Source organism: Phacochoerus africanus, chromosome 8, assembly GCF_016906955.1.
Source record: "Phacochoerus africanus isolate WHEZ1 chromosome 8, ROS_Pafr_v1, whole genome shotgun sequence".
Taxonomy (NCBI): Eukaryota; Metazoa; Chordata; class Mammalia; order Artiodactyla; family Suidae; genus Phacochoerus; species Phacochoerus africanus.
The window spans coordinates 3,106,830-3,122,690 of NC_062551.1; the positions used below are offsets into that span (position 1 = coordinate 3,106,830).

Sequence of the window (15,861 nt, forward strand, 5' to 3'; positions counted from 1 at the left end):
CCGGAAGTGGAGAGGGCCGCGAACGTCGTAAAACGCCGGGCCGGGGTGCTTTCCGGCGGGCAGTGGGGGACCACTTTCCGGCGGCGCCCGGCGAGAAGCGCGAGTGGAGGCTGAGGCGGGCGAGTTGGTTTCTAACCGGCGGGAGCCAGCGTCCGAGGAACTGGAACCGAGTGGGGCCGGGCCTGCGGAGGTCTCCAGAGCCGCGAGCCCGCGCCGGGCAGCCGCTGCCTCGTCCTGCTTCTCCCCTGAGGCGCCGCGCGGCTGGGAGGCGGATCCAGGCCTCGGCCGGCGCCGGGCCTTCGGGGCCCTCCCGGGCTCAGCATGCCCGGGGTGAAGCTGACCACCCAGGCTTACTGCAAGATGGTGCTCCACGGCGCCAAGTACCCGCACTGCGCCGTCAACGGACTGCTGGTGGCCGAGAAGCAGAAGCCACGCAAGGAACACCTCCCCCTGGGCGGCCCTGGCGCCCACCACACCCTCTTCGTGGACTGTATCCCCCTTTTCCACGGCACCCTGGCCCTCGCCCCAATGCTGGAGGTGGCCCTCACCCTGGTAAGCGTGGGAAGGGGCCTGCCTCGGAATCAGCGGCACAGGAGACGGGCTGGCGATTGGCTTCCGAGCAGTCCTAGCTGGAAGCTCACAGTGGTCCGGCCGGAGTCCAGACCCGCCCCCGAGGTCGCCGTGACCATGAACGGAGGACCCGCGAGGGAGATAGGTTTTCCCTGCATTTAGCACGCGCCCGGTAGGCGGCCGCTGGCAGTAGCCGCGGCCAAAGGAGATGCCGTAACCGTCCTGGGTGGCATTAGAGGCGCTTTGGGCGACAAAGTAGTACATTAATTTTCTCAAGCCAGTAGCTTTTATAGAAGCAAGCTGTCATTAACTGAGTAATGATTCGATAGTGTTTGTAGTTGGGATTTTGAGTTGCCGGAAGTTTTGACGCTGCGGTTTGGCTCTTGAGCAGCTTCACGTGTAGGGATCTGTGTCTGGCGTGTGCATAAAGATTGTGATTGCTCCGATGTTACTGCCCCAGATTCCCAGGATGGAGACACGCTTAGAAAGGCAGCGTTGGCATCATGGGCACTGTTGCCCTAGAATGCACGTGAGGACTCTGTAAGAAGAGGTTGTCTGTCCCCCTTAGTGACAGCTAGAGTAACTGGTGGTTTTAAAAGCTGGAGCTGATGTGCCTGCCGGCCAGCACATTTCTGTGTGTCTGCTTAGGACTGCTTAATTGAAGTACAGTGGGAAAAGATGTGTCAGACAGACAGACAGACTGGCTGGTCATTGAATCCTAGGCAGTAGCCTTCCCGGAAAAAAGCCCATCTACAAATTTGAGTTAAAATCTTAGGGAGAAATAAACTGGCCTCAAACCTCCCGCAGTACCTGCGTTGAAGTATGGTTTTCCTTATATCTATAAACTATGATACCAGAAATATACTAGTTAACCCATGGAAATAACAGTTAAGTTTGATAAGGGTTATGTAGAAATCCTTTCTCGGTACCTCCCAACAAGTAAAGTGAATCCATTTCGTAATTTGACTAGTTGTGACACGCAGGTGAATTCTTGGTAAGCAAGAAGTATCTTTAGACAAGCGGTCCTGGCCTGAACTCACTGACGGCATGTCTTTGAATGCCTGTTAAACCGAGTCACGTGTGGATTTCTTCATATCAGCTTGGGATAGGAGACAGATGGGAGGTAGAGCTGTCTGTAAAGTCCGCCGTTTCAGCTCCAGCAGATACGGGCTTTCCATACCAGTACGTCGCTGGGGTGAGCATATGTGTGTTTGAATGCAAGTCTTTCCAACCAGCTGGCTTCATTATTCTGTTATCAGGGGAATTGCAGGGTGATTGGATGTGTGAAGTGCATACCCTTACAGGGAACTAGATTAACCAGTAGGTGTTAATGCAGGATTATTCAGTTATTACATAGTGCCAAGCTTGTGCTGGGCGAGGATATGGCTGTGGATCCAACACAGTACCTGCCTAGCAGTTGAACTTGGACCAGGCAGACACGTACAATACTGAAGAAGTGCCACATGTGGGGTTAAGCAGAAAGCGGTGAGGGGTCAGCTAACCCAGTCTTGGAGAGAAAGGGACATGCAGGTTAGGTGGCCCAGGGTCTGGGGGTGGAGGAAGAACACTCAAGCCAAAGGGACCAGCATGTGCAAAGACCAGGAGAAAATGGGGGCCGGGTGTTTGGGTAGACCTAGAGTGTAGGGTATGAAGGGACTGGGCTTAGAGCGGGGTGAGCCGTGGGCAGGGGTCACGGTGGAGGACCTTGCACATCCCACAAAGGAGGGTGGGTTCCATTACGAGGACAGGGAGGCCCCGGGAGAATTGCCGGGTCACATTTGGGTCTGGGAGTGATGGCTCCAGCCTGCAGCTGCGAGGATATTGGGAATGGGAGTGTCTTTTACACCCGAGGCAGAGAAGTAGCCTAATCTGAGTACACTGTGGACACATGAGAGACAGATTGGAGAGGGCCAGGTGGGAGAATCCACAGCATTCAGTGACGAATCGTGTGTGGACGTAGGGAGAAGGGAGCTAGGGTGACAGACACCTTGGTTTCTGACTTAGGCGCTGGGGGGACAGTGGTACCATCATTCATTGAGGCAAAAAGAAGACAGCCTAGTGTTGAAAGTTGAAAAACGCATCTGCAACTCAGAAGATGGCCAGGCTGGGGGCACAGATTGGAAACCAGTGGCTTCTCAATGCCTTTTGAAGCCATAAGAACGGGCCATGTTGGCGGAGACAGTGTGTAATGAGGAGAGAGCGGCGGACAGAACTCTAGCCTTTACAAGGTGGGTGGGAGGAGGGGAGTCAGCGGACCAAGGTGTAGCCTAGGGGATAGGAGAAGACGTTCTGCCACTTTAAATTCTAGAACGTCCCACAAGGTGAAGACAGACTTAAACTAACTCATTTGGAATGGCCAAAGTAGGACTAATTTTTCTCATTCTTCACGGGGTAAAGGGTTATGTTCTTATTACGAGATACGAATGCAAGTATCTGAGCAAATTAAATAGACTAACTCTAAACAACTATACTGGAGTCCCCTTTGTGTGAACTTTCCCCTAGGAGCGGGGCTTCCACCACTTACGGGGGCGGGGGGTGTGGGGGGGGGATATGCCCAGACGGGACCTTGACTCTTAGATGTACCACTGCCACAGCTTGTCGAGGGGGGGCACTGCTCGAGGCTTCATGCTAACCTTGCACCTCTGCACTCCAGACTCACCTTCTAGCCCTTTTCCCCCAGAGCGCCTGCAGTCAGGGTGCAGTCGGGGTTTTGAGTCTCCCGACCAGCAAAATGAAGTGCAGACGAGACTGCAGTTCACTTCTTTTCGCGCAGTGCAAGCAAACAGCCAAAGTTCTGCCCTTGCCAAGGTTTTGCTTTATTGACCAAAACTTAGATCAGAGACCCAGCATTTGACAAATATGAAAAAGGGAGTTCCCGTCGTGGCGCAGTGGTTAACGAAGCCGACTAGGAGCCAGGAGGTTGCGGGTTCAATCCCTGCCCTTGCTCAGTGGGTTAACGATCCGGCGTTGCCGTGAGCTGTGGTGTGGGTTGCAGACGCGGCTCGGATCCCGCGTTGCTGCGGCTCTGGCGTAGGCTGGTGGCTACAGCTCCGATTCGACCCCTGGCCTGGGAACCTCCATATGCCACGGGTGCGGCCCAAGAAATGGCCAAAAGACAAAAAAAAAAATATGAAAAGGATGTTGATCGAGTCCAAATTAAATAACTCAGAGTCATAGAGGAAAGTTTGCAATTTGAGTCCATCTGCAAATTTTGTGTTACAATTCAGAGACTTAAGTTTGTGTCATTCACCTTTGTCTTAGCAATTCTGTAGCCCGAAGGCGATGTAAAATCGCAGTGTTTGAAGCCACAGTTTATCAGCTATAGGAGACACGGTTTAATACAGCAGCTAAATTCATGAAACTGTATAAAGGAGACCTGATTCCCATGGCTTATTTCTATTTAGGGAGTCTCAGATTGAGTTATTTTTGATAAGTGGGAAAGGCTTCCTTGATATGCAGTCTATCAAAGGGCCCCATCAGATCCCTTTTTAAGGCTTTTCATTATAATTTTCCATTTTAAAAAATGTTGCATTTCTGGGTGCTTTCTATCTTTTTTTAAATACTAATGCCTGTTTTTGTCATTTATCCTTATAACCCTTTGACGTAGGTAGTGATGGAATTATTTCTAATAGCAAAAGCCCATAAAATGTCAGTGGGGAAATTAGCATCAACCTGCTCTTGCCCGAAGCCTTCTCTGCCCTTTTCCCCAGGGCTGTGGAGCAGATTGCCACTCCATTCTGCTCACATGACCTCCTTATTTGCGGGGATCTAGGCACGTAGCTTCGGTCGAGAATGTCTTCTCCCGCCTCCACGAGCTCGTCCGTCATCCCGCACCAGCTGCCGGCCCCCTGGCTCTTTGCTCAGCCCCCTCCTCCCTTCTGCTCCTTTTGTCTCCAGAGCATAAACCTGCGGGCTCGGGCGAGGGAGGTGCTGCTCGGGCTTCTCCCTTGAGGGCTCCCCCGACCTTCGCCCTCTGGCCCTGCGCCTTGCCCTCCAGCACTCTTCCTCCCGGAGCCTGCTCCTTGCCCCGCCAGAGAAGCTGGCAGCCGGCTTGAGATGGAGCTTGTCCTCTCGGGGACACTCACACGCCCTCTCCTTTTAGACTCCGAGGCCCGTGTGTCGGTGCCAGTGGAGAGGCTCGCAGACGCTGCCAGCTTATAAGCGGCAAGCATGGGATTAGTGCCTTCCTCGGGGCGGCTCATACCTGCTCTGTGGCTGTCGTCGTATAGTCACGGGAGGTTGGCGATAGTGCTTTGAAATGGCACAGTGCCCCATGCACGCACGCACGCACACAGACAGCAGCAGCTTTGCTGAGAGGAGCGGCTTTCTCTGTGCAGTCTGGCTGGGGTTGGGTGAGTTGGGTCCAGAGCCTTTAGAAGGTCTTACGTGTCTGGAGTGGAATGAACTGAAAGGGCAGAGAACAGGGTGCAGCTCATGCCAGGGTTAAAGCGTCCTTCTTTCCTCTGAAACATCTCGCTGCGTTGCTAACTGCGGGTGTGGCTCCTCCACGCAGGGTCAGGTTTACCAAGTTGACCTCGGGGTTCAGAGTGGTGTCCTGAACTCTTTGACGTGACCGTTCACAGGTACAAGCAGGGTAAGGAAGACAGAGGGGACTCGCTCGGCACAGAGGTCACACAGCGCTGCCCCCCCCCCGCCCCGCGGGAGGGAGCCCGTCGCCTTTACTGTGGGGGCTGCCCCTTCGGTCCACTGGAGCTTTGCCCTGGCAGGCTGCCACGGCCGACCTCCGGAGCGGCCCCTCCACCCCACCCCCGTCCACACTGCTTGCCTCCTCGCGCCCACCAGCCCCGACTCCGCCTTCTGTCACCGGCGGATGCTGTCTGCTTCCCCTGCGGCTTGCCTCCCCCGGCCTCTGCGCGCCGTGGCCTGTGCTCCACCCTCCACCTGGTGGCCGTGTGCGCCTGTATCTGGACGCAGAGTTAACTTGGTTTACGTGTGACGCCTCGTACAGGCGTCCAGAGTTAACTTGGTTTTTCGTACTTGAATCATTCGAAGCTTTCTAAGGCCAAGCCAGAGCTTTTGTAACCTGGTTCACGTCTGGGGCAACCTTGTCAAAGAGGTCTACTGGAAGTTCGAGGTTATGACACTATTTTTTGCCGTGAATTTGGGTGGGCCCTTGGAGTTTTTCATGCGGGAATCCACCCCTCTTTAGGTAGAGTGAAGGTTGAAGTTGTGTGTTGTGTTTGTCACAGTCGTCCACTGTGTCAGCTGACTTTTCTCTGAGTGAGGATACAAGGTGACACCACTTGTTTGCTAAGGAATGAGTCCTGACGCTTGCCCTCAGCCCAGGAAAGGGATCCAGAAGCGGTTTAGACTGCTCAGTGAAGACTCTGCTTGGAATGGTCCGTGTCCTTACCTTGTCCTTATATTCAGCATAGCTGTTGTGAGCCAGAAAATGACCCCCCAAGATGTCCCCATCTTAATCCTTGGAATCTGTGCACATGTAACCTGACAGGGCAGAGGGGGACCTGCAGTGAGAGGAGATGAAAGATCCTGCGTCATCCGATGGGCCAGCGTGGTCACGAGGGTACTTGTCAGAGGCAGCAGGGTGAGAGTCAGAGGACAGTGTTGTGACAGTAGCAGCAGAAGTCAGAGTGGTGCAGCCACCAGCCAAGGAGCATGGTGACACTCAGGGGCTGGGAGAGGCAAGGAATGAATTTGCCCCTGGAGCCTCCAGAAGGAGTCAGCCCTACAGATCCACCTCTAAGATACACGTGTGTTGTGTTAAGCGACTCAGTCTCTGTGACCTGCTGCAAGGCCATCAGGGGGCCAGGCCAGGAGCCAGACTCGGGGGATACCTTCTGTAGTGGTGGCTCTGGATGTCGGAAGAGCCCCCACCGCCGAGCTTGGAGAGCGGCACCTCGGCAGGGGACACGCGCGGGAGGTCGGTCTTTGGTCAGAAGCAGAGGCTGAGAGGGCTGCTCTGAAGGGCAGGCTAACATGTGGCTTCGAGCTCAGGGAATGGGGCCAGGTACAAGATTTTAGAACTAGGCTATGCCCTTTGATACCTCTTAGAGATAGATTTAGAAAAGACATTAGCGAATTTGCTGCTGTAAGCAGCCATAGAAAGTTTCTAGAACCCATTCCTATAAGCAAAATGTAATGAATTGTGGAGTAATTTGCATCAAAGTTATAGGGAAAGAGCCATTATAAATATTTTGGACACATAGCCCTCATCTTTTGGGTGGATGACCACAACATCTAATTGGTTCAGTGAGCCTTGGTTTTGACCCAATATGGTAATTTGTGAGCTCTTAGGAGGCCAGAATTATTATTCTGATCCTCGTGTGAGCTAGGGAACCTTGAACTATAACCATCTTATAATGTCTGCTTTTAGTCAGAAAGGAGATTGTTGGAAGCCCAAACCAGGATTCGAGAAAGAGAGCAATAGGGCTGTGTTTAAAAAGGAAAAAGAAGAGAATGTGTTTAACCAGCTAATTCACTCTGAAAAAAATCAAGGCTCAATTTTGTCTCCTCTTCTGCAAGCTGAGAGTGGAATTTATGGCGGTGTGTTATTAAAATTCCATTAGAGCCAAACAGGAGGACCTTTTGTGATTTTTAACAACAGCAGTAGACCTGTAGGAAGCTAAATCTGGTGCGAGAAGAGTGGCATTATAAAACCAAAAACTTTGAAAATCTGCTGCATGCTCCCATTTAAAAGCAGGTCACAGAGACGTGCGCACACCTACCTGCCTGGTGCACGTGCCTGCTTCCCCACTTCCCCGCGCGCTGGGTTGTTCATGATGTAAAGTGACGTGGACTCCTCTACCTGCTCTGCTCCCTGGCTGTGCCAGCTGAGGACCTCTCTGAGCGTTTTCGTTTATCTGTGAAGGGTGGACGTGAACGCCCTCAAGGCTTGTGCAAGCCCCACACCGCCTCGGTACTTCGTTGGTTTCCCCTCACCCAGGACGCTGCACCCATTTGTGTGTGTCAGCACCGGGGCCTTCTGCTGAGACTGGGGAAGGAGGTCATTCGTCATGGCCAGCCCCACGCCTCCTGGCCAGCCCGGGGTCCTCATGTCTGGAAGACCACCCTGCTCAGTGCGAGGGAGGGCCCCGGCCCTCGTGTGCTCTCTCTGGCCTCCTGTGCACTGTGGGAGGCCAGCTGGGTGACTTTCTTTCCCATGAGCACCGTCTCCCTCTTGGAGGGAGGAGGATACAGGGGTTAGAGCTGTCCTGACCCAGCATTGGAGGGCAAGGGGTCCCTGAGTTTATGGAGACTTGATATCTAAGGGAAAATCATTCATCTTTTCCTAAATTTTGTTCTTCTTTCAGATTGATTCATGGTGCAAAGATAACAGCTATGTCATTGCTGGTTATTATCAAGCTAACGAGCGAGTAAAGGATGCCAGGTATGTCCTTGTGAAACCCTGTGGGCTCCGAATGCGCCTGGAATGGATCCGACCTCTGTGGGCTCAGGATGCACAGTCTGTGACAACAGAACCCCTCCAGACCCTCTGTGCTTGTTTATAGTATGGGCGGCGGGGGGGGGGGGGCTGGTATAGATAATTCCAAACAAAATTGTGAACATTTACGTGAACGTTCAGATTCTGTTCTGTGTGGCCTTTATTTTGCTTGAAGGGAATTCAGACAATGACAGCAAAAGTCAAGGGTCTTCAGTTTCCGTCCCACTCAGCCGGGACTTGCTTCCCGTCCCTAAACTCAGGACCCTGCAAGGCAGAGCATCGTCTAGGAAAGAGCTCTGCTCTCTTTGGGGTAACTAAAGCAGCTTCTAGCTTTGGTGCTCTCAGGGTCTGATACGTTGTTGAAAATACAGTATCTGCTGCTTCTTTTGTCTTAGGTCCTGGCTCCTCTCCCCTGCTGGGGCTCTCACTAATGAGCAGAGCTGGGAACTTGGCTTTATTTCTGCGTCAGTGTGAGTCCCAGCAGAAAACCAGATGCCCGTGAAGTTAGGCTGGTTTAAAGAGGGCTCGATGAGCCCCTTGTTTCCAGAGGTATGGAGAGCGTGGGAGAGCTCAGGAGAGGGAGGAGCAGCCACCCAGAGCTGGCACCTGCCCTGCCTGAAGGGTCAGGAGGGACTTGCAGGGACCTCGAGGAGTTCCCATTGTGGCTCAGTGGGTTACAAACCCGATGAGTGTCTATGAAGATGCGGGTTTGATCCCTGGCCTCGCTCGGTGGGTTAAGGATCCTCTGTGGCTCTGGCTGCGGCGCAGGCGGGCAGCTGCAGCTCTGATTTGACCCCTAGCCTGGGAACTTGCATAGGCCACAGGCGCGGCCCCAAAAAGAAAAGAAAGAAAAAAGTCCACCTCGAGAAGGGCAGTGGCCTTTTGTCGAGGGATCCAACCAGCAGCCGGCCTGATGTCACCTTCCTCTGGTTTCCTCGGCCAGGGGCACGAGCCAGGAGGGGACCCTCACACGCTTTCCTCACCTCGTCAGGCAGAACCGACTGGCCCAGCGCCCAGGCAGGGAGGGACGCAGTGGAGGCCCCCAGGCCAGTGGCTCCTGGTCATTGCCTGTGACCGCTTGCCCAGCATAGACAAGCGGTCGGACCCAGTGGCACTGTGGAAACAATACGTACGCTGATGGCGCTGGTCGGAGTGGGAACCGTCATGCCCTCAGAGGAGCGGCCCCGGCGTACGGCTGGGCTCGGAGCCACCCCTGTGAGCCTCTGCTTGGATGACAGCACCTAGTTGCTCTCTGAGCCCCGGTCCTTGGCTTTTCCTGCCGCCCTCCGACCCTTCTCTCCCCGTGCCCTGAACATCCCAGGCTCTGCTCTGGTGCATCTTCTGCTGCTCCTAGGAACTCCTCTCCTGAGAGTCTACCTGCCCCCCACGTGTCGATGAGCTAGAGCCCATGCGAGGCCAGGTCAGTCTTGGTCCGTATTGCATGAAGGAGACTGACAGGCCCAGAAGCCTGCCCCAAGCCCAGCTCTGTGCTGAGCCAAGCTGAAGATGCTTGGCCCTTGCCCGCAAGTTGCTGAATTGAATATGAAAGACCCTGAACCCCAGGACTGGTGCAGGACCATAGCCCCTGCCTGAAGGCAGCACCCGCAGGAACCCGGAGGCATTGAATCCATTAGTCTGACCGGAGATGGCCTCGGGGAGGGACGTCGTTTGAGAATGGTCAGGACCTTGTCACACACGGGCTCTGAAGACCAGAGGTCCCAGCGTGATGGAAACAGAGGTGGAGGGGAACGCTGGCTGGTGAGGCTAGAAATGGCAGCTGAGGCATCCGGGGCTACGAGGCATCTCACTGTGTTTTGTAAGCAGTGGGGGGCCGTCCTTGGGAGGTTTTCCTGACCAGACCGTACTTGCCCACGGCTGTTTGCGGGAGGGCGTGGAGAAGACCGGGCAGGAGATGACGCGTTGGCTTCCTTCATCCTCCGCCCCCCTCCCCCAGTCCCCATTCTGCGTGGTCACAGCCTCTGTCTTCCTGCCTCCGTTCAGACCCCATTCCAGCCTAGCCTAGAATCATCCTACTCAGACACCGTTTGCCTGTCTTCATTCCCCCGCTCTGCTCAGGAGGTCTTCACTCTGCCACTGAGGTGTGCCTAGAGAGTGCGGGGGCAGTAGGGGCGCAGGCCCAGGGAGCTCTCCAGCCCTTTGGAGCCTGGGAGCCTTGGCCCTGCTCAGGGTCTAACATCTGCCCCCTGTGCTCACCGTCGACTTGGGACACTGACCCTGCCCGGCACAGGGCTGTACTGGTGGCATCCTTTCAGATCCTCACAGGACGCGCATTTGAAGAAACTCCAGCCAGAGCTGCTCCCGCACAAAAGCCACACAGCCTGGAAGCTCAGAGCTGGGGCCTGCTCGCGTTGTTACTTAGTGTTGTTTGCTTCCACCTGGAAAAGCTTCCCTTCCTCTTCAGCCAGGTCAGGCTCCTTTCTCCTCTTTGAGGAATATCAGCTGATGAGCGCTGTCTCACAGCAGAAGCTTTGGAGCTGGATAGGCTTGGGTTCCAGTCCTCGGGGCTTCCTGATGCACCTTCTTGGGCCTCAGTGGTCCTGCCTGTAACACGCGGCTGACTCATATTTCGGAGAGTGGTCGTGGAGAGGGCGGAGTGGAGCCGTGTGCAGGGTGCGTGGCTTTGTGCTTGGTTCAGAGGAGGGGCTGGTGCTGTTACCAGGCCTGTGGTTCATTTTTCAAAAAACGGTGGGGGGGGGAGATCATTCAGTGTTTTAATCTCGTGAAAAGATCTATAAGGTGTTTGTAGCTGTTTGACTCATTTCCTGGTCTTCAGAAATGATCGAGTAGTATTCTACATTTCATAATTGCTGGAGCTTTGCTTCATAATTAGCATTTCGTGTGGGTGCATTTCAGTACCAGGTCCTGTACCCTGGCCTGGGGCAGATGCTCAAGAAGAAGCTCGTAGATAGAGTTCCTGTTGGGGTGCAGTGGGTTAAGGACCCAACGTTGTCTCTGAGATTGTGGGTTAACTCCCTGGCCTGGGAACACCCACGTGCTGTAGGCAGGGCAATAAACAGAGAAGAGCCTAGAAATTGAGACCCATTGGGAAGCAGTGTTAGAATCCCATGCCTGAAGCTCCCGTTGTGGCTCAGCAGTAACAGACCAGACTGGTATCCATGAGGTTGCGGGTTCGATCCCTGGTCTTGCTCAGTGGGTTAAGGATCTGGCATTGCCGTGAGCTGTGGTGTAGGCCGCAGGTGCGGCTCAGATCCCATGTGGCCATGGTGTGGGCTGGCAACTGCAGCTCCTATTCGGTCCCTAGCCTGGGGGCTCCCATATGCCACAGGTGTGGCCCTAAAAAGCGAAAAGGAAGGAAGGAAAGGAAGAAAGAAGAAACCCATGCCTCTGGTGGAAACCCTGAGAAGGGACGGCCGGGCCGAGGGGGAGGCACAGGCCAGGAAGACATCTGCAGCCTGCGGCGAGGGGCGAGAAGGAGGCGGGCGAGGCCGTGTAGATCAGAGGGGCTGGTGTCCAGCCGGGAGGCCTGGCGAGTGCGGCAGTTGGTAGGGAGGCTTTGGGGGTGCTGACCCTTGGGGGTGAGGGCACAGATACCAGATGGCCCAGTGTGGTGAGGAAATGGAGCAAGGGGACAAGATCGTCCACTCATTAAAGAAGTTGAAGAGATATTGCTGAAAGGGACAAGAGATGCCGGACTGCGGCTGGACAGAACCAATTAAGTCATTCTTCTTTGTCCTGAAAAGGGAAAGACTCAGATTCAACAGCAGAGCTGGCTCCATCGTGCAAGACATGAGACAAATAAGGCCCGAGGAGGAGGTCAGAGGGGAGGGCCTGTGGGCGGGGGGGGGGAAGCCGCTCTCCAGGGGTGAGGGCAGGGCCAGAGCCGGCCATCGAAGCTGAGGAGAAGACTTGGAATGGCTTGGCAAGGTTTAAAATTTAAAAAGAAGAACAAGAAGGAGCAGGTGCATGAATGCCAGCAGCCGAGAGTGAACGAGTCACTGCGAGCGCAGGTGGGGCAGGCGGAGTGCCAACAGCACGGGGGTCTCTGTGCCCTGCGTGGCGCTCAGCACCCGGCTTCGGGCAGCCTTCCTATTTAGGAGACGCCCTCTCCAGACCCCCTTCCAGGGCTTCCTGGGAGGAAGGGGCCAGCTTTGCCGTGTGCCCCGCGTGCCCTGTCCCCACAAGGCACTGTGGCAGGACTGTAGTCACCAGCAGCTGCTGCGGCAGGGGAGCATCATCGCTCGTTACCTCTGCCTTAGGCAGACGGTGTTGACCGGCTGTTCGGGGAACCACGACCTGGGGACCTCACGGCTTCTTTTTTGCAGTCCAAACCAGGTTGCAGAAAAGGTGGCCTCCAGGATCGCCGAGGGCTTCAGTGACACAGCCCTCATCATGGTAAGTCACTTTTTGTTTTTGTTCTTTTTTCCTCTTAAGGGCTACATCTGCGGCATATGGACGTTTCCAGGCTAGGGGTCGAATCGGAGCTACAGCTGCCGGGCTGCACCACAGCCACAGCAACGTCAGATCTGAGCTGCATCTGTGACCTACACCACAGCTCACAGCAATGCCGGATCCTTAACCTGCTTAGCAAGACCAGGGATCAAACCCGCATCCTCATGGATACTGGTTGGGTTCGTTTCTGTTGCACCACAAAGGGAAGTCTTGGTAAGTCACTCCTGATGGCTCCAGAGTTTTCTGTGTACCTCTTGCTAACATGGTGCTTTACCTGGGTCTGCGGAATCCATCGGTCCGAAGCCCTCTTGTGCCGTTTTCTCCCAAGCGCAGGCCTTGAGTTGCTGAATCGCAGGCCGGTGTGGTCACAGCACACCGACTTCCGGAGGTGGGTGTTCAGCAGGTCTCGGTCCCCATGCTGGCAGCTTCAGCACCGCTTGGGAATTTGGTGGGAGTGCAGATTCTCAGTCTGTGTTAAATAAGCTTCTGGGTGATTCTTATGGACGCTCTCGAACCGTTGAGTTGGGTCAGCCAGCACAGCTGAGGACCCTGAGGGTCAGTGGAGGGTCTTCCCACCCCAGCTCCAGGCACCTGTGCCCCGGCCAAACCCTCTTTCCAGGTGTTTGGTTTATTTATAATCAGTCATCTGCCTCCAGGTTTTTCAGAATTTGAGCTGGAGGGTGTCTCTTTTATGCCTTCGTGCTTCGAGGCAGGGCTAGGGGTAGGTTGGGGAGGGAGGCAGGTGGATGGGTAGCCAGCGGCAAGAGCCTTGTTGGAGTTCCTGCCGTGGCTCAGTGGTTAACGAATCTGACTAGCATCCATAAGGACACGGGTTCAATCCCTGGGCTCACTCAGTAGGTTCAGGATCCAGTGTTGCCATGAGCCGCGGTGCGCCACGGATCTGGCGTTGCTGTGGCTGTGGAGAAGGATTGGACCCCTATCCTGGGAATTTCCATATGCCGTGGGTGCGGCCCTAAAAAGAAAAAAAAAATTTAAGAGCCATGTTAATCTCAGTTCAGAGGGGACTCTCACGGGGAAGGCAGGAGTGAGGTTTAGAAGCTTCCCTTTTGTGAGAAAGCACTAAAGTCCGCAGTGTTTACCCTGCACGACGCACGGGTACCTTAGGCCCCGCTCTCGGGGTGTCTTGTGCTGTGAGGCAGGGCTCCTGCCACAGGCGTTGTTGACACTGCTCCTGGGAGAGTCCGGGGGGCCCCGTGGACGTGTGGAGGTGCCGGCTCTCTGGCTCTGCTCACAGCACGTCCTTGTCTCCTGGCAGGTGGACAACACTAAGTTTACGATGGACTGCGTGGTACCTACCATCCATGTGTACGAACACCATGAGAACAAGTGGCGCTGCAGAGACCCACACTAGTGAGTGCCCCGATCCCCGGGGGGGCCTCCCGGGCCTTGAGCCACGTGGGCCGGGGCTGTTCCAGGCACCCAGCTCCCACGGGCAAGCTGACCCCAGCTTTTGGAGGTTCTTAAGGTGGCGTGCCCTCCAGGAGTACGCAGCCCTCATGGAGAGATCCCGCGTGCTCCTCACCCCCTGGAGGACTGAGGCCTTTAGGGTTTCCAGGCAGCTGAGGGACCCGGAGGGTCAGTGGAGGGTCTTCCCACCCCAGCCCCAGGGCGCCTGTCCCCAAGCCAAACCCTCTTTCCAGGCGTTTGGTTTATTGGTCGTCAGCCACCTGCCTCCAGCTTTGTCCGAATTTGAGCGGGAGGACGCTTCGTATTCCGTGTGTGCATCCTCACGTCTGAGTGTGCGTGTTCGCTCGGCTTCGTTGTTGTCTTCCTTTACGCCCTGCTGCCTGTGGCTGGTTTCCTGTTGACTGGCCAGCCCTCTGCTTTCATTAAGAGGCTGAATTCTCTTGTTTCACCTCGTAGTGATTACTGTGAAGACTGGCCGGAGGCCCAGCGCATCTCCGCGTCGCTCCTGGACAGCCGGTCCTACGAGACGCTGGTGGACTTTGATAACCACCTGGATGACATTCGGAATGACTGGACGAACCCCGAGATCAACAAAGCCGTGCTGCACCTGTGCTAGGGAGGGGGTCAGGGACCGGGCTCCGGGCGTTTCCACTGCCCCGAAGAGGAAAAGCTATTTTTAAGTGTAGATAAACGAGCTCGTAGCCTGTGTGGAAAGCTGGCCCGTTTCAGAAGTGGCCCGTGCCTTGGAGGAGGCCGGAAGGTCCTGTCCGCCGTCTGCCTCACGCAGAGCGTCTGGAACCGGTCCCGAGCGTCCCGTCGGCCCGTCCCTGTGGCGTCCTTCCCAGTGTACGTTACTCTCATTCTCAAATCAAAGCCACTCCTGCTTGTCCAAGATTGTTCCTATTAAACAGTTTTAATTAACCTTTTCTAATCTGGAGAGAATGCTTTTTAAGGCTTGTGAACGGTCTTTTAAAAAACAAAACAAAAAACCCCCATGCTATACCTGAATGAGAGTGTTTGTGAGTTTTCACGCCGTCTGTGTCGTTCCGGGATCGGGCGGGCGCCGGCTGCTCCGGGGCCGAGCCCTGCTCGAGAGCGCATGTGCCGTGCTCAGCGGGCCGGAGGCTGCAGCCGCAGACAGCCCTGCCCCACCGGGGTCAGGCTCCCGGAGCCGCCACGACTCTCCACGTGGGAATAATGCCACCGTTGCCCGAGAAACCTTCATCATCAAGGGTAAAAACAAACCTTGTCGGGAAGGCAGCTTGGATGAGAGCACTGGGTGATGCTTCTCAACCAGAAAGCTTATAAACCTTTCTGGCACCAAAAAGGAAAAATGGATCTGTGCTAAGATTGTCTTAAAAAGGCAAGAATCAGTCCTGAGGCCTGACTGACTGGCATGATTATCCAAAGGGTTCTAATTTATGTCTTCAGAGCAGTTCTTTCTCTTGCAGTTGAAGCAGCAGAAGCAAAACAAAACTTAGGCTCCCTGAGTTGCGCAGGGCACTGCCTGTCACTGTACTTGACACGTTGGGTCAAGCTGCTGAAGCCGGTCCTAGGAAGTCGACGGGAATTTTTTACGTGAATTATTTGGGGCAGAGTCGAGAGCGCTGTGCCCTTGCTACTGTCTTCTTTGACTACACGAAGGAAACAGAGCAGTTGGCATCATCTCTCGGAAGGGTTGATGACGCAGAAGCATTCGCTGTTTTCACAAGTAGCAACATCATTTCAGCACCGCTTACCATAGATGTGTTTTATGTGGTCCACCAGCTTCTCTCTTCTCTCCACATACTGCTTCCCCTTGACTCCCTAAGCTCCCTCGTGTCCTGCGGGGAACACGAAGGAAGGGCCATGTGTCCGAGCTCGGGCTCCTCGCGCTCCTCGCCTCAGACGCGGGGCCGTCGCAGATGGAGCGTGGCGGACCGTCTTCCCGGCTGGGTTTGTGATGTTTCCGAAAAGAGAAGACTCTTGTCCAGCATTGACCACAGGAAAGGCTGTGTTCTCCTGGAATT

The 15,861-nt window shown here is 55.0% G+C and overlaps 1 protein-coding gene across 1 annotated transcript; it reads left to right on the forward strand.

Annotated features, from left to right (window-relative positions):
* Positions 1–38: 38 nt before the first annotated feature.
* Positions 39–14,778, forward strand: EMC8 (ER membrane protein complex subunit 8). Its single transcript, XM_047789601.1, has 5 exons — positions 39–552; positions 7,863–7,939; positions 12,298–12,367; positions 13,701–13,795; positions 14,309–14,778. The coding sequence occupies exons 1-5, from the start codon at positions 322–324 to the stop codon at positions 14,466–14,468; spliced, it is 633 nt and encodes a 210-aa protein (XP_047645557.1). The 5' UTR covers positions 39–321; the 3' UTR covers positions 14,469–14,778.
* The last annotated feature ends 1,083 nt before the right edge of the window (positions 14,779–15,861 follow it).

Coding starts and splice junctions, on each gene's coding strand:
- EMC8 (XM_047789601.1), top strand. CDS start 322: ATGCCCGGGGTGAAGCTGACCACCCAGGCTTACTGCAAGATGGTGCTC. Junction 12,368..13,700: donor GTGACACAGCCCTCATCATG/GTAAGTCACTTT, acceptor GTCTCCTGGCAG/GTGGACAACACTAAGTTTAC. Junction 13,796..14,308: donor CGCTGCAGAGACCCACACTA/GTGAGTGCCCCG, acceptor TTCACCTCGTAG/TGATTACTGTGAAGACTGGC.